The 27,966-nt window shown below is 38.7% G+C and overlaps 1 protein-coding gene across 1 annotated transcript; it reads right to left on the bottom strand.

The window, feature by feature from the left end:
* Window positions 1-35: 35 nt before the first annotated feature.
* Window positions 36-27,826, bottom strand: xkr9 (XK, Kell blood group complex subunit-related family, member 9). Its single transcript, XM_028803608.2, has 3 exons — window positions 27,302-27,826; window positions 4,115-4,317; window positions 36-2,437 (listed from the first exon to the last, which is right to left on the bottom strand). Exons 1-3 carry the CDS (start codon window positions 27,610-27,612, stop codon window positions 1,773-1,775), a joined length of 1,179 nt encoding a protein of 392 aa, XP_028659441.1. The 5' UTR covers window positions 27,613-27,826; the 3' UTR covers window positions 36-1,772.
* Between the last annotated feature and the right edge of the window lie 140 nt (window positions 27,827-27,966).

Here is a 27,966-nt window from a genome sequence, read left to right as displayed (position 1 = left end):
AGAAAAACAGAAGGCTTCACAAATAATCAAGCAATTTTATTCCAAAACAATTTTAGGGATTAGGATCTTTATTTATCTTCCTTTTGGTTTTCTTGTTTTGACTCATGCACCTATTGTTGTGAGTGTGTAACAAAAATGGAAAAGGGTGTTTGAAGCCTCCAAAACACCCATAAAGCAAGCCAAGACCCTCACTGACCAGCACAGAAGAGGCTCACCCTAAAACAGACAGTTCTCCTAACTGCTACCTGTAGGCTTCGGACTAGACAGGTGACTAAATAATACTGTTACACACATTCAAGCATTCTTAGTTTATACACAAACAAGGATAGAGAAGGACTACTGGTTCCAGTGTTTAAAGCAACACTAACAATGTCATCACATGTGACTTCAGGAATAAGCTGCCAAGCATTCCAATATAATATTCAAGCAATGGAGTCTCAAAATGGCAATACCAGGGAAAACATGTAAAACAAAATCAACATACTTTACTATTATTTAAATAAAAATAAGAAGGATAGAAACTAATTATGCATATAACAAAACCCTCAAAACCAGCACAAAAAAACCCATAAAAGAAGCAAAATAAAGACAGAAAAATATGCATGCTGGCAAATGATATCATACTCTAATACTCCACTAAGATATAAGTTATCTTTCTTAAATTCTGATTGTGAAAAAGTGTGTTTACAAAAAAAAGATGGATGGGCAGGAGGATTGCTAAAGGAGCAAAACGGAGTAGTGGAGCAAGTGAAAAATATGCACTTTGATTTATTAGTCAATTTTGTTAATCCCTTTTAATGATACCTAATAAAATCCCACATTGCACTTGATTTTGTTAGCTGGCCTGACACTGTCCTACTATGCTCAGTGCTTGAAGTGGGCCGGGAACTCACCCATATGCAGTACCAACACGTTTTCCAACTTCAACAGCGTACTGGCACCTTTTTTAGCCTGCCAATGAGTACCAGCACCTCTTCAGGAATCTTCACTAGGGCACCCCTTCACCTAACTATTTGAACAATAAATAGATACCGCCATTAATTTGGCTCCACTACAAGCACTGATTTTACTTTACTGTATATTTACAACACTTTAGACCACAGTTTCCCATATGGGTTGAAGTGTTGCTGCTGTCGGGTTGTGTAGGGTCACAACTCACTGTTGTATTTAATTGGGAATGGGTTGCTTATGTATTGCATGATAGGTTACCATGGGTTGTTTAAGCAATTCTCCAAGGGGGACAACATTCCACCGTTGACTGTTGGGTGCTGATTCAGCAAGGGGGGGAGGGGAGCTATGACTGTCAACCCACCGACCCCAATTGTTTCTCGAAGACACTAAGGAGGCAAAGATTGGGTTGTGAAAAAAAGTTTAAGAAACCCTGCTTTAGACTTTAGACTATTTAGGCGGAGTGGTGGCTCTGAGGCTTGGGATCTGCACTGGCAAATTGGAATGTTGCCGGTTCAAATCCCGTAAATGCCAAAAGGGACGCTGCTCTGTTGGGCCCTTGAGCAAGGCCCTTAACCTGCAATTGCGAAGCACTTTGAGTAGTGATAAAAGCGCTATATAAATGCAAAGAATTTTTTAAAGAATTTTTAGTGATAGTAACAGAAATTAGCAAATGCAAAAATATTTTCAGTTCAAAACAATTTATAGAATTTATATAGAATTCAAAAATATACATAATTTACAATAAACTACTTTGATAATTATATAAAATATGAGGTCAACAAAATTATTATTCATAACTGTACACATTTTTTACATTATTTTCATTGCAGAAAATTATTTATTCGAGAGGCAGTTCTCGAATGTGCTCCATCAACCTCATCAAATTGTGCTGATGATCGTTGTGCTCCATCAATCTCATCAAATTGTGCCGATGATTGTTTATTGGGATGTAAAGCAAGGTAATAAATGAAAAGAAATATAATTCCAAGGAAAAAAAATATAAACATAACAATACAAATGGGTAAAAAAAATGAAAACACAGTAAGAGGAGCACACAAACATACACACAGGATCACGATACCTAATGTTTCACAAAATGACAGAGCATAATAGCAAATCATTGATGATTGTGTGTTTTGACCTTTAATATTAAAAAATGTAAACACCAAGATTGCACCAATTATTACTCGGTAGAACACCTCTAAACCACGTGAGGTGCAAAAGTCTGTCTGCTGTTTCCAAGCCCAAATGAAAGTACATAACCACGTGATTCCAAAAAGTGCCAATGTGAAGTGGGCATTGAGTATAGTCAGCAGCACAAAGCTTAGTACTCGAGAGGTGATGGTAAACATCTTATACATGAGGTACACAGTGACAGAGGACAGATGAGATATCTCCCTTTTGTTTGGCAGGGATCTCCGCAAGCATCTCTGATAGTCCACAGTGCTCCAAGCAATACTGAAGAATGACATTGTCAGTGTCAAATCTAAAAGGAGGAAATACAGAAACAATAAATCTGTGTGAATCAGAGGAGAAAACAAAAACCCCTATCTTCCAGAACTGATTCTTTCTGAGCTGATAGCATAGCTCCACTGATGTGAAATTCTCTGATTCTTTCAAAAAAAGTCTTTCTCTTTCAGGTATACTTTATCAATCTTGATCGGTGATGGAGGCAGGAAAGGGCAGATTGTGTTAATGAGTAGACTCTCCTAAACTGCTGTGTGAGGCGTTGACACCCTCCCTGGTATTTCAACATAACATTCTCAAATTCATTTATTCCAATTAGATAGAAGGGGAAGGAAGACAACTGTCTTTTGGATGTAGAAGGCACTATGTTGTGTCATGCATGTGTGCCAGAGAGCTTCCTCATCAGCTCAGCCAAGGAAAACAGTTCCAGTTCCTGATGAGACAGGGCCCTGTCACTAACGGTCTCCTCTACTTTTTACACAGCACAGAAAACATGCCTAGTGAGGGCAACCAAGCCCGACAGTAAGATCAAAAGAAAGTGCCACCCCTTCTGGTCTCAGGGATATAAAAACCAGTAAACCAGGAAGGTGGCATCCTCTTGAGAGGAGCATGGAGGAGAAAGAAGCTTGGATGAGTGATTACCAGCTACATAAGCCACTTAGTTATGATTACTTCAGTACTTTTAAAGCCTGTGTTCATTTTTCTTTTTGAGTTAAAAAGTATACAGGGTTACCGGGGTGGTACCCCAAATTTTCATATTGTCTTGCCTGCTTCCTGGCCAGCAGTCATAGTAGTAACTAAAAAAAAAACAAGGAGCTATGAGGCAGCAGTATTTTTATGCCACTTTGTTACCCTTCACAGCTTAATTTCAGCATAATGTTATAATAGTCTACCTTAGAAACATAATTGCACTCAGTTCTGTTTACATCTATTGGAAAATGAAGTCATAGTGATTATGGAAAAATGAGTAAACAGTGAAAACAAAAACAGCACTTTTAAGTCCTCTATCTGGATTAATTGCAAATCATCCATTTGCACTTCCAAATTACCGGTTTTTGACAACCTTATAAGCTACAAATATAGATTTGAAAAATATCAGCTTAAATAACTTGTCCACTAATCATAATTTATACCATATATAATAATCTTATATATAAACGTCTACACATGGAAGTGTGTGTGTCTATCCGGCCTGGAAGTGAGAGGTGGACTTGAGGTAAGGGCTCCACTTCCGAGGAAACAGAAAACTCGCTTAGCCGCTAATAACACAAGCGGGGCGAGCATGTCAGCAAAACGAAACCTCAGAAAAAAGACAAAGTCGCTTAGCCGCTAACATCGGCAAAACGGAATCCCTTTTACTTTTCCTCCTGCCACTAATGTACAAGCGATGTGAACAAGTCGGCAAAACGAATCCTTCTAGGAGAGAGACTCCCAGAGCAGTTCCTTTCAATTACCTGACATCTCTACATTTCAATTTTTTTTTCTGACGATTTCAATAGTTTTTAGGACCCCAGGCTTTTTACAGCACAGGCTTACACAGCTAGTATATATATATAAAAGCTATAAGAAACAAACATTAATGATGCAGTTAAAGAAAATATGTACTGTGTGGAACATATTGTAGGAATCTAGTATCTTTACCGGCTTGTAACTTCTACTTTTACATCACTGAACACACAGAATGCACTTTGCTTACACTGAATGGTCATTTTTTCTTTGTGTTCCAAGTAGATATACAGCTGCAGGATGAGTTGTGGAACACTCTCCAAGTGAGTTTCAAACAATTTCAACATGCTGATGTCTGCAGTCATCCCCCAAATTTCACTCACACTTTCTTCTGTTGAACATGGTTTCTTCTCTTTGATTTCTCTAAATCCATTCTTAAGTAGTTTCTTGTACCTTGAAAGGGACAAAACAGAAAAAAAATTGTATTCTTAAAATGTCTTAGATTTTAGTGTAACATATAATGAGAAGTGTCAATCTCAGTCGGAGTCTCACTCTCAACTTCAAGTTTGTATAACATAGAAAGAGCACTTAATAGCACTTGCCCTCTCAGCAAACAGATACATAGGACAGAATGAATTAAAAAGTATTGCTACCATCTAAGACTGGTGTAAAAAAGGAATAATTAAAATTTAAATAATATTTAATATTGTGACATGTGCAGTAAATATCTTAGAAATTTTAGACAATTATTTACATCATGAAGATTTTCACCTGCTCAATGACAATCAATGACAACAATATTTTAAATTTGAATAACTGTATTTTTGCCAAAAAAGCTCACTTTCAGGCTTTTAACATACATATTTTTGGTAAAGGTAAAAGGTAAGTATCTCTCATTTATTATCAGTGCTCTGAGACAAACTAATGTCTTTTATGTAACATATGCATTACAAACCTCCTCTCTTGTAGAAACCAGATATGAACAAATCACCATCGTAGGGCACACTCACACTTACAGTGGGGCAGATTTTAGAAGCATCTATCAAACTGACCATGAAGCATTGTCATTTAAGCTTGGTAAGAAATTACAGATATAGATAATAAAAAATAATATACTGTGGAGGATTGCTGGCTACATATTCTGGCCCTCACCCCCAGGCTGCCAGGAGGAGCTGTCCCGACAGCATGATCGTGCCCCAAGTTCCAGCAGGGCCTCATGGACTATGTAGTGTTTATACACAGCCCTGCTGGATACCTTGGGGGCCACCGGGAGTCGCTGTAGGGGAGCTCGTGGACTCTTATGTGCCCTATAACCTGGGAGTACGTCACGGTCACGTGACAGGAAGGAACGACGTGCTCTCGGGTTGAAGAAAAGGACTGTTTACCCTGACCCGGAAGGGATAAGGAACTGTGGACTGATTGGGCAGGAACACCTCCGGGTCAGGGAGTATAAAAGGACTGTGGGAAAGCCCAGACACTGAGCTGAGCTGGGAGGTAGGAGGGCGAAGTGTCTGGGCGAGGAGGAGAGTATTATTGAGAGTTTATTTGTGATTTATGAGTGTGGAATGGAGGGTGCTTTGTGCACAGTATCATTATTTAATAAATAATAATTATACTTTTATCCGGTGTCTGGAGTGGTACCTGAGGGTTCAAGAGGTGGCTCCACGCCTCTACTGCGACAATACACAGGGCAGAATAGTTTTAACCTGAATATCAATGACGTATAGTGTAAAAGTTAGTAAACACAATGGATTCTGAAAGTATTTATACCTGTTCACTTTCTGCACACCTTATTGTGTTGTAGATTTAAGTTTAAATGGATAAATTAGCCATTTTTGTTCATTAATCTATACTCAATAACCCATAATGGCAAACTGAAAGCATGTTTTCAGAAAGTCAGTCAGTCATTCATTATCCAACCTGCTATATCCTAACACAGGGTCACAGGAGCCAATCCCAGTCAGCACAGGGCACAAGGCAGGAACAAAGCACCAGCCCACAGCAGGTCACACACACACACACCAGGGACAATCTAGGATTGTCAATGCACCTAACCTGCATGTCTTTGGACTGTGGGAGGAAACCCACGCAGACACGGGGAGAACATGCAAACTCCACGCAGGGAGGACCTGGGAAGAAAACCTGGGTCTCCTTACTGTGAGGCAGCAGTGCTACCACTGTGCCACCCTGTTTTCAGAAAAATTTGCAAATTTATTAACAATCAAAAAAACTGAAATCTCTCATTCATGTAAGTATTCAGACCCTTTGCTGTGCCCCTCCAAATTATGGTCAGGTGTGTCCTGTTTGTTGTTTCTAGAACTTTATTGGAGGCCACTTGTGGTAAATTGAACTGACTGGCTACAGTTTAGAAAGACACACAGCTGTGTATATGAGGTCCCATAATTCACACTGCATGTCAGGATAAAAACCAAGCCATGAAGTCCGAGGAACTCTCTGTAGACCTCAGCGATAAAACTGAGGAGGGCCATAGATTAGGGCAAGGGTATAAAGCCACTTCTAAAGGTTTGAGTGTTGCCAGGGGCACAGTGGCCTCAATAATTGTGAAATGGAAGAAGTTTGGTACCACCAGGACTCTTGTGTTGGCCATCTGGCCAAACTGTGTAACTGGTCAAAACTTGCATTTGCCACTTAGGTGACCAAGAACCCAATGACCATTCTAATAAAGCTTCAGAAGTGCAATGCTGAGATGGGAGAACCCACTGAAAGGACAACCATCTCAGCAACACCCCATCAACCAGGCATTTATAGAGAAGTGGCTAATAGAAACCACTCTTGAATAAAAGGCATATGACATCTGGCCTATGGATTTCCAAATGACATTTAAAGGTGCATGAGGAAAAAGGATTTTTTTGTCTGATAAAACAAAAACTGAGCTCTTTTGGCAGAACTCCAAGCACTGTGTCTGGTGAAGACCAGTGCCTAATACCATCCTTAGAGTCAAACCTGATAAGGTAAGAAATTGAGGGAAGCATGAATGCAACCAAATACAGAGAGATCCTTGAAGAAAACTTGCTCTAGAGCGCATGCAACCTCGGACTGAGGTGACGATTTGCCTTTTGGCACGACAATTACTTGAAGCATACAGCCAAGACAATGCTGGAGTGGCTTCATGACATGTCCCTGACTGTCCTTGAGTGGTCCAGCCAAAGCCCAAAATTAAACCCCATAGTACATCTGTGGAGAGACATAAAGATGGCAGTTTATAGACGCTTCCTATCTAATCTAAAAGATTTTGAGAGGATCTGCCAGGAAGAAAGGGTAAACTGCCCCAACCCAGTCGGGCAATGCTTGTAGAGAATGACCCACAGAGACTTGAAGCTCTAATTGCTGCCAAAGGGACTTCTGAAAAGTACTGAAGTAAGGGTCTGAATACTTTCATGAATGAGACATTTCAGTTTTTGATTTCAAATAAATTTGCAAACCTTTATCTTTGTCATTAAGGGTCATTAAGTGTAGATTGATGGGCAAAATGGCAAATTTATCAATTTACAATAGTACTAGGGTGTTGTATCTTCTTAGCCATTATGAATGTAGAGAAAAGCCAAGCAAAATGACACCTTTTATTGGCTAACTAAAAAGATTACAATATGCAAGCTTTCAAGGCAACTCAGGCCCCTTCTTCAGGCAAGATGCTTTCGAGACAACTCAGGCCCCTTCTTCAGGCAAGATCTTGCCTGAAAAAGGGGCCTGAGTTGCCTTGAAAGCTTGCATATTGTAATCTTTTTAGTTAGCCAATAAAAGATGTCATTTTGCTTGGCTTTTCTCAATTTACAATTAAATCTACAACACAATATAGTGAGCAGAAACTGAAAGTGTGTACTTTCTCAATCCAGTGCATATGAGTGAATGAAAGATCTGCAGCTGCTGAATGTTTTGTTTTGTATTTGTCATTCTAACAGATGGCACATCACTAACATTGACACTGTTTTTACGAATCCCACACCAAATTGCATATAACAGAGACATATGATTTTCATGGTTCACTGCGAAGTTAACACTGAGGTCTACATTTATTACTTAGATTTCAATCTGTCTTAGCAGGGCAGCACTGCTAGTGTTATTATATTTAGACAGATGATTGCTCTGCAGTCTTCACATCAGCGGTGTGTCAGATTCTTGTATGTGTGGAAGAATGTTGGATTAGAGGTCATGGAGTGTGTAATAGGGTAACAGGGTAGGAAAAAAAAGCCTGCTGAAAAGTCAAAAAGCAGATAAAGAGCAAGAGAAATAAATAATGTTCAGGGATGTGATAAACAACTCCCTGTGCTGGAAGAAATGCAATTACAGCCTGGGAAGAAGAGAGACTGGGAAGCAGTGAGGTGACATTCACTGAGTTTGTGGAATGTAATATGAATATACAAGAATGTTCTAGAAAGAGTTGGCAACTGGAAAAAACTCACTGAGTAATAATGGAAAACTTATTGAGTAGTTCATTGATATTACTGATTCTTATTATTATATGGAAATATGCAGCAAATCTTCTTATGTAATACGCTACCATGTCAGTTTGTTTCTCTGTCCAGGGTTTTAAATTATCTGCAGCTCGCCAACCGTTTGACCTATTGACCTGAAATTTGGTACACATATACTACGTGACATCTACTATCCACTTTTGGGGTGATGATTTATCTCCCAGGTTATTCCTCTTTTTATTTTTATTTTATTTTATTGTAGAATCAACTCTCGGCACCGGGCAGCAGGGTGGCCGTACGGCACATGTGTATGGGCGCCGTTCTCATCCCTACCACCTTCACCGTCACTTACCCTACCTCTTAAATCATTTTTAAGTCTTCAATCTGTCTCAAGTGCCAGCTTAAGTGAAAAATTAAGGAAAACGTACTAAGTAATTGCAACACAAACACTGACTTAATCAGCTTTAACGCAAAACGATGCTGAAGAAAGAAGAGAAGAAGCGGGCCACTAAGATGGAGAAAAGAAGAGCTGCTCAAGAAACAGCAAGTGCATCAACCCCTGAGCAAACGAATGTTAAACATACAGAGAAAGAGTATGACAACTAGGAATGCTCAAGTCAAGTGTATTCACTGCACGTTATTGTGCAGTGCACCGTTACGGTCTAGTTAATTAAATACTTTTGTACGACTCTTGCTTTATTTTCCTTACCTTTATCTGCAAGAGGCAGTTTCAGGCCGTTACACTTATGTCAAGGTAACTGAAGCACACTTGTAGCATATCATCAAGGTGCAAAACAGGATGTTAAGCAAAAATACCAAGAACTTTTGCATCCTGAAGCTTCATCTGGCCTGGGATATTACATTTCTCTTACTTTTCAAAACAATGTGGTTTCTTTTAATGCAAAGTTGTGAATATAAGTTGACTAAGGTAGGACTTTCAAATTAAACCAGATATCTATGTTAGAAAATATTTATTAAAAAGAAACAATATGAATGTGTGACAAATGTTAATTCACTCATAATTTAAAATCCAATTACTCCTTTCAATGCAAAACAACCTAATTATTTAAAAAAAAAACATTGCATGTAAACTGCGGTGGGTTGGCACCCTGCCCTGGATTGGTTCCCCGCCTTGTGCCCTGTGTTGGCTGGGATTGGCTCCGGCAGACCCCTGTGACCCTGTGTTCGGATTCAGCGGGTTGGAAAATGGATGGATGGACATTGCATGTAAATAAAATAGTGATTTTTTTTCAGACTTCTGAACCTCTCTCATTATCAGAAGTGCCATTACACATAAAGTGGATTCAGAAAGTATTCAGATACATGATGCACTTTGTCAACTGTGGGACCTTCTATGGACAGGGGTGTGCCTTACATAATCATATGCAATCAATTAAATTGACCACAGGTGGACTCCAAACAGAATGCACCTGAAACAAAATTCAGATGTCATAGCAAAGGGTCTGTAATAATGTGATATTTCTGTTTTTTTATTTTTAATAAATTTGCAATGAATTATAAAATCCTGTTTTCCTGTTGTCATATGGGGGTATTGTGTGTTGCTTGATGTGTGGAAAATTTGAATTTAAAATGATTTAGGTACAAGGCTGCAACACAGCAAAAACTGAAAAAAGTGAAGGGGTCTGAATACGTAATGAATCCACTGTACACAGTTGTACCAGCTTCTTGACAAACAGTCTTCAAAAAGATTGTAATACCAATGTTATGTGAGGAGATTTAATCTAACTATTTTCACCTTCCTTTAGATATTGTATTTTATTGTACCAAAGAACTGTATCCAAAGAAAGAGAAATGATTTGTATTGAGGCACAGTTTTTACTTGAGTAATTTGACAGGGCATTTTGAACGTTATGTATAGTATAAACTGAAAATGCGGTGAACTGCAGGAATGCCAAGGTAATGTAGCTATTTAGGTTAAAAAAGACAGAAGTTTCAAGGTAAAGTAGTTATATTAACTAATCAAGGTGTGCGAGAGTGGTAATATTTTGCATTTTGATTAGCGCATGCAAGTAAGTATTATATTGTACTCTATACACATGTCAAGTCAAGTCAACTTTATTTATAAAGCACTTTACATACAACAGCCGCTGACCAAAGTGCTGAACATAGGCTAAAATAAATTTTAAACAAAAACAAAATAATAAATAAGTAAAATAAAATACAATAAATGAAACTAATTAAAACATAGTAAACACAACTAAACAGAGTTAAAACAACTGCTCATACAGGATCAAACGCCAAACCAAAGAGGTAAGTCTTAAGAGCAGACTTAAAAATGGCCAGTGAGGAGGCCTGTCTAATGTGGATCGGCAGTGAATTCCAGAGCCTTGGAGCCACAACGGAAAAAGCCCTATCCCCCCTGAGCTTTCGCTGAGTCCTAGGCACATCCAGAAGCAGCTGACCAGCTGATCTGAGTGAGCGGAAAGGAGAGTGCATATGCAGCATCTCAGCGAGGTAGGGCGGAGCAAGCCCATTTAAGGACTTAAAAACAAATAAAAGAATCTTAAAATGAACTCTAAACTGAACAGGCAGCCAGTGCAGTGAGGATAACACAGGTGTAATGTGCTCATTTTTTCGCGTGCCAGTTAAAAGGCGTGCAGCAGCATTTTGCACCAGCTGGAGCCGAGACAGGGTGGACTGGCTAACACCAACATACAACGAATTACAATAGTCCAACCGGGTTGTAATGAAGGCGTGGATTACTGTTGTAAATTGATCTTTGGAAAGAATGTTTTTTATCTTCGCCAAACGTCTTAGCTGAAAAAAACAAGATTTCACCACCATGCTGATCTGATTGTCCAGTCTAAAATCCTCATCTATCCTAAAACCCAGATTTGTAATAACAGGTGTACCATATTGTGCAAGGGGACCCAAATCCACAGGAGCAGAAGTAGAAATAGACTCACTGGTGCCCCCAGGACCAAAAACTATAACCTCTGTCTTATTTTCATTAAAATTTAAGTTTACTGCCATCCAAGCTTTCACCTCTTCTAGGCACATAACCAAAGTCTGTATGGAGTAAGCCTCCTTGCGTTTGAGGGGTACATAAACCTGAGTATCGTCTGCATAACAATGGAAAGCAATTTTATGCTTTCAAAGAATAGAGCCAAGAGGCAGGAGATACAAAGAAAATAGCAGAGGACCAAGTATGGAGCCTTGCGGAACCCCACATGATAGTGAAGCAGAGGAGGATCTAAATTCATCTAGCCTCACTGAAAGAGTTCTTTGAGTCAAGTACGATTTAAACCACGTCAAGGCAGTACCACGAATGCCCACACAATGCTCCAGACGAGATAATAAAATACTATGATCTATAGTATCAAAGGCAGCTGTTAAATCGAGCAGAACTAAAATCACATAATCCCCTGAGTCTGTTGCCAAAAGGATGTCATTAAAAACCTTCAGTAATGCGGTTTCAGTACTGTGAAGCGGCTTAAAACCAGATTGAAACACTTCGAGCACATCACTTTCATCTAAAAAGGCTTTCAATTGAATATACACACTTCTCTCCAAAATTTTGGACAGAAATGGAAGCTTGGAAATCGGTCTAAAATTGGATAGCACAGTGGGATCTAGGCTTGGTTTTTTGATCAATGGTTGCACTATGGCATGTTTAAACAAATTAGGAACTACGCCTGAGGAAAGGCTGCTATTGATAATAGCAAGAACAGATGGCCCTAAAACAGAAATAATCTCTTTAAAAAGAGAAGGTGGGACAACATCAAAAGGAGAACCTGAGGGCTTCGATTGACCAACAATCTCATGTAAACAAGATAGAGTCACCGGCTCAAACTGATAAAAAACAGCAGAGCAGGGGAGAACAGCTAAGGGGTCATAAACAGTGAGAGGTATATGAGCCCTAACATTGTTCACCTTATCTACAAAGAAGTGCAAAAATTTCTCACATGTCTCAAAAGAAGGTTCCATACAGGCATTCTGTGGAGCATTTAAAACCCTATCTATAATTTCAAATAACACACGAGGTTTGTTATAGTTATATACACATGACAGTAATGACCCTATAAATCCTATCATTCTACTTTTAGAAACTAATCTAGATGATATCAGAGTCATGAGGGAAGTTAATGCTAACATGAAATAGTTCAATTTTTCTTGTACAGTTTCTCTAATAAAACAAGCCCATTTCCATCCAGTTTCCCTCTAATGCAGATTTTATTCCTTTTCCTGTATACAACATGCTACAAATATGAAAAAAAATAAGAATTTGAATTTGCAGCACAGACTTTGCCAGTGTCAAATTATTATCTCTGTCACACAGTTAAAATTGGAGCGTCTGTATATAACAATAGATAACATATGCTGTGCCAAACTAAGTGAGAAGCACACTATTCAAATGTTACTCCAGCCAAAGATTCTCCCATTGTTCATGTTTTGTTTTTATTGGGTTTCATGTCTTCCACGTCAAGTATTAAAAGGTCAAAATGCAAGGGTGACCCTGGTTTAGTTAGATTTGACTGTGGAGAAATAAGACTTGCAAGATGTTTTCCCAGACAGGATTTCAGTCTGCCATTCTTCATATAAAAAGGTAACTTGTGGAATGTGGAATGCTGTGTCTGGCCACCACTAGCTAATGTCCAATTGGAGAGTAAAGGAAAGGCACTTGGTGATTTGATGTGAAGCCACTTCCAAAATCTTTTTGCTACCTTCAGTAGCAGTTGTAATAAACTGAACAGGAAGGCAATCGATTTAAGGAATTGGAATCGGAAAACAGGACAAGAAAAAATAAGCCAATATCGTAACCAGGAGAGAAATAATCTTATAAACAAGCCTCAGGACATGAAATAATAATGGTCGTCAAGAAACAGGATCAGAAATTAAAAGTTCATGCAATGAGAACCAAAACATAAGACAAAAAGCATAGTCAGAACGCTAAAATGGAATCTGTAAGCAGGGAACCTTTTAAAAAACTATAATTACAGGGTTTTTATGATGAATCCACAAACTTGGACAACAAGAAAGTCCACAGTGCCAACCTTTATACAACTGATCTGGTGATGTCATGCATCACACACATCTGGTTGAGTTGACCTAACAACAGAATAGCAACCTTTAATAAAAAGTCCAAAAACTACTAACCAAAAATAAAAACGTATTAATGCCTGTCTGGTTTTCACGAGAGAACTACTTAACAGGTTTAGATCAGGTTTTTTCTGTAATTTGCTTGAATATTCCGGTTGATTTTGCGATTTCTCTCATCACGCTAAGTATCTGAATCCAGCAGGGGGTGCTAGCTCCCTTGTTGGAATGCGTTCTTTTGTAATTGCGGCATGTTACATAACCTGACACTATATAGATATGCTATTAAAAGGCGATACCCTTCCCTTAGTGATACGGCAATAAGAAATCACATAGGAGAAATAACTTAGCTTTCTTTAATGATGGTTTTCATGGTATAACAGACGAGGAAGCCATGACAAGACCATCACCGAAGTGGGAGCCTGATGTATACAGTCTGTCATTTTAGTCCCTGAGGTGGAAGGGTTTTCAGGATCGGATGACATTAAATCCCATCCATCCATCGGCTTCAAAGGTGTACCGGGCAATGTTCCAAGGTTTATACCCTTTCTCCATGTGCAGTCCCCCACTTAGGTAAATCATGCCATTCCAAACAAGAAAAGAAGATCCAATGTCATGCTGACTCAGAAATAGTACAATACCCATTTTGCAGTTGTCCCTTTCTTTTCTTCTAATACTTGCCTAGCAGTTGTAAATGATGAGCCCCTGTGTGCTAAATCTGGCCTTGTGTTGCTGTACATGTGATTGGATTATAAAATATTTTTTATACAGAGCACAGTGACATATTACACTTATATATTTATTACAGTATCATAGTTCGCTTGCGGTACAGATTTATTTTTATTTTTTTTTTTTTGTTCTTTATTTCGCCTTATACAATTTCTTGTATTAAGAATTTGTTAGTTTTCACATACCCCTTGGGGTCAGAGTGCAGGGTCAGCCATTGTACAGCACCCCTGGAGCAATTACAGGTTAAGGGTCTTGCTCAAGGGCCCAGCAGAGTAGGATCTCTTTTGGCAGTGACAGAGATTCGAACCGGCAACCTTCTGGATACCAGCACAGATCCTTAGCCTCAGAGCCACCACTCCGCCCATATTTGCACTAATCCAAGAGAGACGCAGTGCTTTAACTCCGTTTAGTTAGCGAACGACAGAACTACTTAACAGATTTAGATTGGGTTTTTTCTATAATTTGCTTGAACATTCCAGTTGATTTTGCAACTTCTCTCATTGCACTAAGAATCATAATTCGCTTGCAGGAGCGATATATTCGCGCTAATCCGAGACAGAGGGGGAAGGGGAAGCGTGACATCAGGAGTAGGGAGCTGGGCAGGGCCCTCCTCACTGTCCTGTTTTACAATTACAAGGGCAAAGCCGCGGGGGACGACTAGTAAGAAATAAATGTGACTCTTGTGTTCCAGGGTCTGAAATGCCCCACCTAAAATAATGTATAAATTATTTTTAGAGCTCCAGGAACTGTTTAGAAAAAATAAAAAGAAGAGTCAAATCATGACAGTAGTAACTAACCACCCAGATCAGCAACTGCAGAGTCCATTAGTTGCTTCAAGAGTTGCACAACAACAGTACTGAATGAGAAGGCAGGTGCTTTGGGCTCTTTGGGTTAGAGCTTATAAGCACATGGCAAAGAAGCAAGAGCTTTTTCAGATCTGAGCTGTTCAGTTTATACTTTGTGATACTACAGAAATTGCATTTATCTGTGAAGTTGTTACAGTGCTCTGAGCCTGCAATCATTGAGGAGCGCAACACAAAAATAAACTGAACTGACTTGAACAGAAACAATCGCACATCTGTCAGGGACAAGTTTTTGGTGAATGATTTACTAGATGGCAATCAGATCATCCATCTCACAGGGCTAAGATGGATACTCCTACACATATGTAGGCTCAGAGTGGCTCTCTTTTTTATTTTGTATACCTTTTTTGCTGTTATTAAAGAAAATGCCAACTATCCTTTATCTACATTTATTTAAAAACACTTCTTCATTTTTCCTGGGTCTCCTTCATTATTTACATGTCTTTCAGCCCACAACAGTGTGTAAAAATTTTGTGCTTGTGCTTTCCATTTCCTACCTTTTTACTGTTAACTAAATTAAAGAGACGGCAAGGGCAAACCAATTGAAAGTGTGCTTGCAACATATGATAAATGACTAAAAGCAAACTGAAGTTGGACTTGTGGTCTACAAATTGAATAATAGCAAATTTGACTGTTTGCCAGGCCAGTTTTGTGCAGTTTCTAAGTATTCCTGTTTTTCATACTTCTTGTGATTTGATTCAGTTCCATAATCCACTGTACAAAAACATCTGGTTAATAATAATAATAATAATACATTGTATTTATATAGCGCCTATCCTATGCTCAAGGCTATAGATTGCTATAGATTGACTATAGATTCCAGGTAATTTAATGAAATAAACGTCCAAGTTGTAGTTTCATTGAATTCTAATTAGGGTTAGAATTTAAGCCTTACACTGGCTCCCGGTTAAGGGCAGATTTCAAAATCCTCCTTTTAACATATAAAGCATTAAATGGCCAAGGTCTGGCTTACTTGTCTGAACTTATCATGACTTACAAACCAGAGCGCACATTAAGATCTCAAGATGCCGGTCTGCTTATGGTTCCAAGGATTAATAAAATAACAGTGGGAGGTCGAGTTTTTAGTTACAGGACCCCTAAACTGTGGAATGGTCTGCCTGCTACTATAAGGGATGCCCCTTCGGTCTCAGCTTTTAAATCCCGGCTGAAGACTCACTACTTCAGTTTAGCATATCCTGACTAGAGCTGCTGATTTACTGTACAGACTGCATCTCTGTTGTTAATCATTAGCACTAAAAGATAAGTAACATGATAGATATAATTGGATACTAAACCTCTTTCTGTTTCTCTTCTCGGTACTCAAATGTGGCACTTGGTGCCACAGCCCACCTGCCAAGTTGTTTTGCCTGCCTAAGGTAAAGTCATCCCTGATGGAGGATCGCAGGAATCGTGGGAAAGACGGGTCCTTTCATTGGACTGGCTGACCCAGCGCTGTTTCACCTGTGGAATGGCCAAATGGGGGAGGCAGCTTGTTGGATGAGGTCTCCAGGACTCTAAAAATATCCAAATCTTATTATGTGATATCATCTACTGTTAAATTCTGCTCCGTACTTCTAAAATTTTAATTTTTTTTTACTTCTAAAAAAAAAACTTTTGATTTTACACTGTATTGAGGATTTGTTCTGTTCTGTGTATTGTATTGTATTGACCCCCTTCTTTTGACACCCACTGCACGCCCAACCTACCTGGAAAGGGGTCTCTCTTTGAACTGCCTTTCCCAAGATTTCTTCCATTTTTTCCTACAATGTTTTTTTTTGGGAGTTTTCCTTGTCTTCTTAGAGAGTCAAGGCATGGGGGCTGTCAAGAGGCAGGGCCTGTTAAAGCCCATTGCAGCACTTCCTGTGTGATTTTGGGCTATACAAAAATAAACTGTATTGTATTGTAATTATTCAGGTTAACGTGATTTTGGAAAGTTGAGAAAATTAGCATATTATGTGAAAACAGCATTCAGGAATCAAACAAAGCACAATTCAATAACATCTCTAACTGTTCTTGCAAGCATGACCAATGTACATCAAATATAGTACATGTTTTTTTTCTGTTAAGTAAACTGTAATTGAATCATATATGCATTAGAAAGACCTAGGTTTACCAGGAGATTACATTCATCTTATAAATAATGGAAAGTTACAATAGCTTATCCAATGAAATGCAGTTAAAGTAATGCTTCCAGGCAGACAAACGGATATGCATCTGGGTACAAGGTTTCCTATCTGCAACAGCAACATGCACTTATAGTTGAGCATTCAGTACAAACAACGTCTGACAGTAATTAGCTTATCATTATGGAAAATAAAAGATGAATGAGGCTCTGCAAAAGAGGAACCTGTAAAAGGCAGACCTATGACCTAGTTAGATATAAAAAGGCAAGAAATAGCAAACAACCAAGCAGCAATTCTCATTAAAGCAAAAGGACGTCATTGTTGAAAACGTGTCCGAGGAAGCACAAGATCAAAAATGATTTTACATGTAAGGGAGGGCTGGCAGCCCAATCTGACCGGGATGCCCAAGAGATGGAAGGATGGAAGAAGGCAGCTTCTTTAATGTTCCCACAGAACACTAAATGGCAGCTCCCCTGGGCTGCAGCAGTGCCCCAGATTCCCACAGGGTATCATGGGATTTGGAGTGTTTTACTTTAGCCCTGTTGGGTACCATGGATGTCACCAAGGGGTGCTACAAAGACTGAGAAGCCACATGGCATGGAATTTTCACCTTACCCAGAAGTGCTTACAGACCACATGGGCGGAAGAGCTGAAGCACTTCCAGGTTGGCCAATATGAGAGGACTTGCCAGCCTCATAGAGGTGAGCCGAAGTCGGGTGGAAGATGGATGAAGCTTGCTGGGAGGAGTGGAGGAGACAGAGACTGAGAAAGAAAGAGAGAGAAAAAAGAATAAAGAATTACAATTGTGCCATTGTACTTGTGGCTGTGGTTGTGGGAAACGTTGAGGAAAGAGTTTCCCACAATAAAAAAATGGATCTTTGTGCTTTTAACTTTGCCTTGTGTCTGTTGTGTTGGGTTTTAGGGTGCTGGTGCACCCTCTAGCGTCCAAATACACTAACATGTTGTCATATGTGTATTTTATGATTTCTTCACCCAATGATCATATTTCTGTGATTTGTTTTCTATTCTGATTTTATCTAACAGTTTAATTTTATTCATCTTTTGTTTTTTGTTTGAGACACCTTTTTGGAATAGTCATGTGTCCACAATTGTTACGTTCATTATTTCTTGGATGTGATAGTATTTACACACAATAGCCATAATATGCATTATCCCTCGCATGGAAGCAATGCGGAAAAAAATAGAAAACAGCTTTCTTTAGTGGTTGTTAGTTTCTGTTTCCAGTAGACCCTAGTGCTAGTTTTGTGCTTCTGGTTATGACTCTGTTTTGCCTCTAATTTTTGATACTTGATCTTGGTCCTTATTACCATTACCAGCTTTTGATCTCACATTTTTGACCCCTTGGTTTGTTTTGACTACAACTGTCTTCTTGACCATCTCCTGGCTCTGTATATCATTCTCAAACTAATTTTCTGACATGTCTTGTATTCAAACATTTGAAAAATGAACCACTCAAATGTAATTCTTGGATGAAAAAATATCACAAAACACACAAAAACATGCATATTATAACAATTAATATGACAGGTGAGTGCCCGAATACAAGGAATTCCATGATTGAACATAAGGAAGCTAAATCAACTTGCATAAACTCTGCCCTAATGAGCAATAATCCTGTTGTGGAATTCAATGCTAAACAATTAAAACAAGGGGAATTTAGAAAGAAATGAGAAATACTAATATTTGTTTAAAAAGTACATAATTTTACAATAAAGTACCTTGGTTCTCAAACTTAGTGTAGCAACCTAATGGAAGTGGAGTCACCAAATTATCTGACACCAATGATGCTAGAGGGTACACAAATTAACTCAGTTGGAACTGGTTCTGAGAGTTTAAGGGTGAATTTGACTTAGAATCAATATAATGTATTGCACATTTAACACAATTACTTATTTAAAAAGATGAAAATGTTGAAGTATTATCATATAAAACAAACCAAATGAGTGTGTAGGGGAGGTCATACTCCAATCTTCTACAGGATACACGCCTCACTCACACTTGCCACCAGTAGTCCATACCTAATGAATAATACAATGTGGATCATTTGATTTTTTCCCATGTTTTATCTTTCAACAAGTCCTTTAAACTTAGTGATTTTATGTTTTTAAGTATTTGTTTTATATTGTATATACTGTGTTGGTGGGCAGTAACGGACATCAATACTGTTAATGCTTAAAGTGTCATCTTTAATATTAGATGTTTTAGCGTAATCACTTTCCCAAGTGTTTTCTTTGTGGACTTTTCAATTAACATTACCTAGATCCCATATAGATTAATTCATAATTTAAAGTGGAAGAGGTTCAACCCCTTTGCTTTTACAATTTTATGTTATTCTATGCCCAAGTTGAGTATGTTATTGTGAATATTCATTTATTTATAGCGCCACAAAAAGTGATTCCTATTGCAAGCTTTTAGTAGAAAATAACAAGTAGATAGAGTTTTGTGGAAAATACGCTCAATTTTTTTCTGTATTTTCAGAAATTTAGCTGGCAGTTTGAATATGTTTGTAAACTACTGAAATAATTAATCTGGACATATACAGAAATGTACTGGATGAGCACTCATGGATTCTGTTGCATCCTCTCACTAATAGGTTCTATTCTTTATGTGGCTTAATGTTCTGGGTCGTGAATGGTGGATATTTTTAAAGTATACCTTTATTGTATCCACTGAAAAAAACACTGTTTCCAACCTTTATCAATAAGAGTTCTGACTTGAAAAAAAAATAATTATAAGGGAACTTATCTTTAATACTATTGTAACAAAGCTAGAACAAACATTACAGTAAATACATCTCTCCATCTTCGGGACTGGAGCCAAATCCAGGTTGGACTCCTCCTGGCTTATGCCCAAAACTACTGGAACATATATTTCACTGATGCAAATTTTCAAATTTCACTGTAGAATTCACATTATTTTATGAAGAATAAATGATAACTTTTTACTTAGTGCTTCATAGAGCAAACTATCACAAAGCACTTCTCTTGCATTTAGGGCTAAAATAGGGAGCCCAAGGGTAAGACTATAAGGAACAGAGAGAACAAAATGAAGACCACATTTGAAAACCAACTTCATTAAAATAAAGTTTATGCCAAGCATTCTTGATGGGATTAAACTGTGATCCATTGACGTTCTATCAGAAGTCATTAAAAAATGTTGAGTTGGCAATAACTGGACAGAAGCACTTAAGGCTGAGCTTCAGTTCCTTGCTGTCAACACTAAAGATGCTATGCTATCAAACAAAGCCCAAAACACACAAGGAGATCAGTAAGAAAGAATCTGATAAGGAAAACTTCAGTCTATAAATAATGCCCATTATACTCCCAAACTTTCAGTAATAGTTACAGTTACAAAGCTAAAGTAATGTGCTGTCAACCACATACATTTTCTTGCTGAAATTTTAAAGGTCGGGCATCCACGAAAATTGAAGTGGGTTGAAAATGAGCATTGGCTAATCAACATACTTAATGGAAGGGCTCACAATAATAATAATAATAATACTAATAATACATTTTATTAATATAGCAAATTTCCCATGCTCAAGGTTCTTATTTAAACAGCAGGGTACTGTACATGTAACATTGGGTATAAATATTTCTTCATAGAACACTAAACTGATAACCACAGGAGATACAAAGCATTAAATAGAATAAAAGACAATAAACCAGAGTAACATACTAAATTCAATGCTAAAAGAAAAGCCTAAACAAATAGCATTATTTGTGATATAAAACACACACACAAATGAACCTGTGCATCTAGAGAGACAGGTAAACTGAAAGAAGGGGCAGAACGTCAGGTTAAGTTACCATCTGCCTGAACAGATGAGTTTTAAGTTGTTTTTAAAGGAATGAATTGAGTCTGCTGATCTAATTAATTTAGGGAGGTCATTCCAAAAGTCTGGGCGCTGTATAGCTGAAGGCCCTGTCACCCACAGAGCGCAGGGTAGTGTGAGGCACAACAAGATGACCAGAATCAGAGGACCTTAGTGGGTGAACAGGAGCATAGCAATGGAGAAGACCACTGATGTAGTCCGGTGTGAGGCCATTTAAAGCTTTATAGGTTAATAATAGAATTTTATATTCAATTCTGTAAGACACAGGGAGCCAGTGAAGGCGAAGCAGGATGGGTGTTATTGTATGTGCAGACTATTGCTGATTTGTGTAAGGACTCTTGCAGCAGAGTTTTGATTCAGATGGAGCTGTGATATAAGATTTAAAGGGGCCTCTGCCAGTAGGGAGTTACAATAATCAGTGTGGGATATGATAAAAGCAGGGACAAGGTTCTCTGCATTAGAAGAGGAGAAGAATGAGCGAACATAGGATATGTTACGGAGATGAAAGTAAGAAAGTTTCTTAATGTGGTTTATGTGGGTGGAATAAGAAAAGGAGGAATCAAAAATGACTCCAAGATTCCTTGCATCAGAAGAAGGTCTGATGAGATCACCATTAAGAGTGACTGAGAAGGAGCTCATTTTCTTAAGTTGCGCTTTAGTGCCAATTGCAGGAGTTCAGTTTTATTGCAATTTAATTTTAAACAGTGCTGCTCCGTCCAGATTTAAATTTCACTGAGGCAAGTTGTGAGCTGGGAAAGCTCTGATGAAGTTTCACTTTTAACATTGAAAGAGAGTTGAGTATCATCTGCATAATAACGATAACCCAGTCCAAAGCTACGAATGATACGGCCAAATGGAAACATATAGACTCAGAAGAGCAGAGGGCTCAAGACAGCGCCCCAAGAAACTGGTTGTGTGTGTGACTGGTGCTGAGCTGGACCTGCTGTTGCCAGCACTAACAAACTCTCGCCTATAAATCAGATAGGACTTAAACCATGGGAGAGCAGTGCCAAAGATATCCAGAATGCTCTCCATTCTGGACAGTAGAATGTCATGTCTGACAGTGTCAAATGCTGCACTAAGATCTAACAGAATTAACCTGCTGGTTTGTCCAGAGTCTGCTGCCATAAGCCAATCACTGGTTACCTGAAGCAGAGCAGTTTTGCAGTTGTGCTGCACTCTGAAACCGGATTGAAAGGGTCCCATCAGATTATTAGAAGTTAAGTAATTGGTGAACTGGGAGGCTACAACATGCTTAAGAACTTTTGACAGAAAAGATAAGCGAGAGATGGGCTGAAAATTCTTAAGACTGTCAGCATCAACACCCAACTTTTTTAACATTGGGATTACAGAATTTTAAAAGTGGCTGGCACAAATCCAGTATCAAGGGATGTATTTATTATTGTTATAACAGTTGGGATTATGGCATGAAGGCAGGATTTAAGAAGTTGAAGGGGATGGGGTCCAGTACACAGGTAGTGGGCCTCATCTTACAAAGCAAGTCATTAACAAATGCAGATGTGACTGATGAGAATTTATAAAAGGACATTCTGAATGGACATTCATTTAGAAAAGGATATTCACGTAACATCCTGAAATGCAGAACAAAGTAGAAATGCTGTGCCTTAGAAGCTATTGAGTGTTTATTCTTTAGTTTAAATGAAGATGTACAGAATTCTGCTCGGGTTCAGAAGGTCCCTGAACATGTTGGTTTTTCATTTTCAAAGCTGGGAGGTAAAGTGACCATTCACAAAGAAGAAATAAAGTATTATTACGGAGGTATGGAGTTACAATATTTCAGGAGTATCATGTAGAGAAGCAGGACAAAAATGCATACCTGTATGCTTAGGTCAAGAGGATTGGAACAGATTGATTTTCTCATTTTTTTGTATTGTGTATGCTTAGTTTCACCTTAGGTGTTAATTAGTACACCAAACCACACATTATTCTGGGGTCTGAGTTAGTCATTAAGGAACTTCTTTGCTGTAACTGTACAACTTGTGAAATTGTACAGCTAATCTTTTATTAGGGCAATGAATGCCATTTAGACTCATCTCTATGACATTATTAATCTGACATACATTCATCCAAAACAAAATTTTTTCACAAAAATGAAATACAGTATACAGTATTTTAGAGCAACTTGCATTATAACGTTGTCTTTTGGGTTTTGTGAAATCTATTAGTATGACAGCTACAACTAAAATAAAGACTGAGTTAGAGAACCATGTCAATAAATAGCCCTGGGTTATTTTATTTAACATTTTCATTGTTTTCTTTTTGCCTCTGGCCCTGTTGTCTTATTATTACATTTGGCTGACAGCTTTATCCAAGGTGACTTACAACATTTGAGATACAATTGGTTACATGTCTTTTGTTTTTCGAATTGTAGCACATGCAGGTGAAGTGACTTGTGTAGGGTCACACAGTGTAAGTAAGTGAATTTGAACTCGCAACCACAGGGTTTGAAATCCAAAGCCTTAAAATCTATGCAACGCTCTCTGCCTTATTAGCTCTAGATTAACGTACTTCTCATGTATTGTTCAATACATCCTGTAACACTGACATTCTCATACCTTGTACAATAAGTAAATAAGCATAAAAAATATTGTATATGAGCCTAAATGCAGCCAACATCAACATGTTAATGTAAAACAACTAAACTGAATTGCAGACATAATAAAGACTGTCAAAATGATACTATATATATATATATATATATATATATATATATATATATATATATAAATAAATATGTTGCAAATGCACAATCCAACATGTACACCATTATCACATTGTTTCATTACTTAATTAAAAAAGCATCAGTCAAATAAACTTTATACATATATATATATATATATATATAATATATATATATATATATATATATATATATATATATATATATATATAAAAAGGGGGCAAGCCCCCCTGGCACCTTCGGCGCCCAACCCCCAGTTCCGGCCAGAATATTAGTAAAATCTGTAAATGTACAAAAGAAAAATTATTATTTATTGGGGGTTCGCTTACCAACCCCCCCTCACTCCCTGTGCTAGGCGCCAGCCACTTCACATCTCTGCCGCTCGTGTTGTGAAGAGGGGGGCTGAACGCACCCCAAGGAGACGCGGCTGCTCCTCCGAAACCCTCTCTTAAATGGTGGTACAAGGGGAAACACATTCAGTTTTTTTTTAGCTCCTCTTTGCTCGATCACCTGTTGGCTTGCTGCTGCTACTGCTGCCGTACTGTGTGATCTGCATCTCGTGCGGCACTTCAAACATATAAAAGCCTGTACAGCAGCTGTCCTACTCTTTGTCATTTATTTCTGGACCCGGGTGTGGTTAAAACTCTCATCTCACAGGATGTGAGTTCTTGAAATTTTTTAGTTTATAATTCAAAAATGTGGAATAAGAATCTGAAAATATAACAACATCACATTAAAGTTTAATAAATTCTGAAAAGAATGACACCAAACATATATATGTAGGTTTTAAAATAATCCCGATTTAAAGCGTGACAAAAAACGTGACATTAAATCATTGCACAAAATCATTGCATTTCTAGGCTTAGGATCTTATATATAGAGAGTAGATATATATATATATATATATATATATATATATATATAGTGGCATACGGCCGGGACGCCTCCACGCCGGAAGGACCAGAGGAGGAAGCATATCTAGAGCATTACCTCCCCTGGAGTGCACGGTGGCAGCCTCCCTGGGTTGCAGCAGTGCCTCGGACTCCCACAGGGCTCCATGGGAGCTGGAGTTTAATGCAGCCCTTTTAGGTTCTGTTGGGCCCCATCAGTGGGTGCTGCAGCTACTCCTGAACCCTTATTTGCAGCTCTTCTGCCACACCCAGAAGTGCTGCCGGTAGTGGGTCAACCAGCACCTGGAGCACTTCCAGATGCCTTATAAAAGGAGCCAGCAGTCATTACCCTGGGTGCCAGAGTCAGAAGGAGGTAGATGAAGCTTGACCGAAGGTCTGGAGAAAGAGAGAGCAGAGAAGAAGAAGAAGAAAAGACTTGTATTGAGCTGGTGATTGTGCTGAACACATAAATGAATATAAATGTACATGCACAGTACACTATATATATCCATCCATCCATCCAGGGCAGCTGGTCCCTGTTCCAGCAAGCATCAAGCACAATTCAGGACAAATCCCAGGACAGGGTCCCAGTCCATCAGAGTTTACTATTTGTAAACACACATACACTCACACACACTCATTATATATATATGGTTGAAATAGTTTACTGTCAAATAAATGCAAAGAGTACGCGACACGTGTTTCCTCCTCATTCTGGGCGACACCATTTATTTGACAGTAAACTATTTCAACCATTCTATGATCTGCTCCTCACAAACTGAGGGCACCGTGGCGGATGTTAGCAGATTGCTGGCCAACCACAAGCGTTACCTGGTAGGTAACCACCCATACAATCAGATTGTGACACAGACTTCGAATGCCGTGAATGTAATTACCCCGATCTACATGCTGTCAAATAAACGAACCATACGCCGTGGCGCAACGTTAGGGACATCGCCTCTGGCGCCGAGGTTCGATTCCCGAGAGGGAGTGCAGTGGAGTGTGTACGCCTGATGAGCCCAGAATGAGGGCGAAACACGTGTCGTGTACTCTTTGCATTTATTTGACAGTAAACTATTTCAATCATATATATATAATAAGTGTGTGTGAGTGTATGTGTGTTTACAAATAGTAAACTCTGATGGACTGGGACCCTGTCCTGGGATTTGTCCTGAATTGTGCTTGATGCTTGCTGGAACAGGGACCAGCTGCCCTGCGACCCAACTCAATATGTTTGAAAAGTGATTGATGGATGGATATATATAGTGTACTGTGCATGTACATTTATATTCGTTTATGTGTACAGTTAAGAAAAATTGTAAATTCACATATTTTGGTCTCCCAACATGTACACTATTATCACATAACTTAATTGCTTAAATAAAGAGTATTATTTAAATAAAATTAAATGAGGAATAAAACTTGTTTTGCATACAATATATTCTGATCTGCTTATTCAGTTCAGGATTACTGGAAGCCAGAAATCCTTACAGCACTTGGCACAAAATAAGAAATGCCACCACAGACCACACTAACACAAGCCCACCCACACCAGAATAATTTATAGTCATCAGTAACTTAATATGAATGTCTTGAGGAGGTGGAAGAAAACTGGTCCACCTATAGAGGAAAATGCATGGGGAAAACATGCTGAGCCCACACGGGGAGCAGAACGCAAAGCTCTGGAGATGTGAAGGTTTAGGACTAATCATGACATCACCATGTTGTCCATAACAGTGATGGCTAATATTAAATAATATTATTGTTGACCAAAATGTAGTTTTGCTGTTGTTATTTTGGCTCTTGGTAAAGATTACGTTATATGACTTTTAAGGAACCGCATTAATTTCAGATTCTTTATATACAGATCCACATCTAAACACTTTATAGCATAAGATTTTTTACTTATAAAAGGCCATAATAACACTTAAAAGTATGATCATAGGCAGCTCAGTTTAAGTCAGTTCAGCGGCATTCTCTTCCGTGTGCGGCAGTCTATGGTTCGCGCTCACGTTTCGGCCCAGGGTGTATGACTCAGGGTGACATCGGAGCGAACACGTCGACGGGATCGCGATGAGCTAATGAATGAACTGGTGACAGTGCCGGCAGTGTGGCTAAAGTACTAACGTGGTATTAAACACAAGTCTCTGAGCTCTGTCGCCTCGACCACGAATTACCTACAATGTGCGACTACTTCCTCTGTGCCGTTCTGTTTATTATGTTAAATACTATACTTAAATAAATGTACTGCCCTTTAATCAAAGTTGGTTTTAGGTCCACTACTTACCCGGGCACCGAGCTCGGCATTTCTAAAAGTTTACATTACTACCATTACATTATACTGTTCGTTGTACACACACCCACACACACACAAAGTTACTTTGGAATATACTTTTAATCTGAGGGATGTTGTGTCACCATTTGTATGGTATGACAGAAGTTGAAAAAAATTCTGTGAGGTTGTTTTAATTTTGTATTGCAGTAAAGTTCGCCACCTGACAAAAACAGGCATTTTAAGGTATTACCAAATAGGATTCCTTAAAAATTTCAAATAGTGTAATAGATGGATATCACTCTATTAAAACACACCCACGGAAACGTAAACTCAAAATGTATGGCAATGTTGCTAACTCCATGGTTGCCCTATCCAGCCAAACTTTCTTAACACGTGATAGATAGATAGATAGATAGATAGATAGATAGATAGATAGATAGATAGATAGATAGATAGATAGATAGATAGATAGATAGATAGATAGATAGATAGATAGATAGATTACAAACCTTGTAAAAATTCCCAGCTGACAAAAATGCAGCCCAATTAAAGCACACGATTCCGGTGCGCCGCTGTCACTGCCACTGCCACTGTCGTCCAGATACCAGAAGTAGCTGAAAACTTGGATGATGAACGTGGAAAGCAGCACAAAGGTAAGCGTCAAGGCGAACCAAAGCACGTAGCCCCTCATAAGATACTGCACGGCCACCCAGATGTCAGTGCCGATATCTCCCAAGTAAAGCAGAAGTCCAATAAGGCACATGACCCAGTTGACGCAGGTGTATGGAGTTGTGGGGGGCATGGTGATTAAGAGGGTCATCGGATCTGCGAGGTATCCATCTTCCCGAGCTCTCCTGGCACCAGCGCCTGTGCAAACGCCAGTTGATTTTCCGTATGAGAATCCGGAAGTTTCGAGTGCGCATATAGTGAAAGATAATTGGATTGAGTAATCTTACAGTCACTTGGTGTAGAGAAAATTGACGGGCAACGAATAACATGCAGCGTCACGAAACGGGACCCTTTATCTTCAAGCTGCACGCTTTTAGCACAGACCGCAGTCTGGCACGAGAGCGCTCGACCTGGCCTCACGGGTTTTTAAACTATTTCAGACTTTTCGATTTATTTATGTATGCATTTGTTTCTTTTTATCTTAGTAAGTGCAAAAAATACAGTA

The sequence above is a fragment of the Erpetoichthys calabaricus genome, chromosome 6 (assembly GCF_900747795.2).
Source record: "Erpetoichthys calabaricus chromosome 6, fErpCal1.3, whole genome shotgun sequence".
Lineage (NCBI taxonomy): Eukaryota > Metazoa > Chordata > Cladistia > Polypteriformes > Polypteridae > Erpetoichthys > Erpetoichthys calabaricus.
The sequence above is the reverse complement of the archived record's forward strand: the minus strand, read 5'-3'. Positions and strand labels throughout refer to the sequence as shown.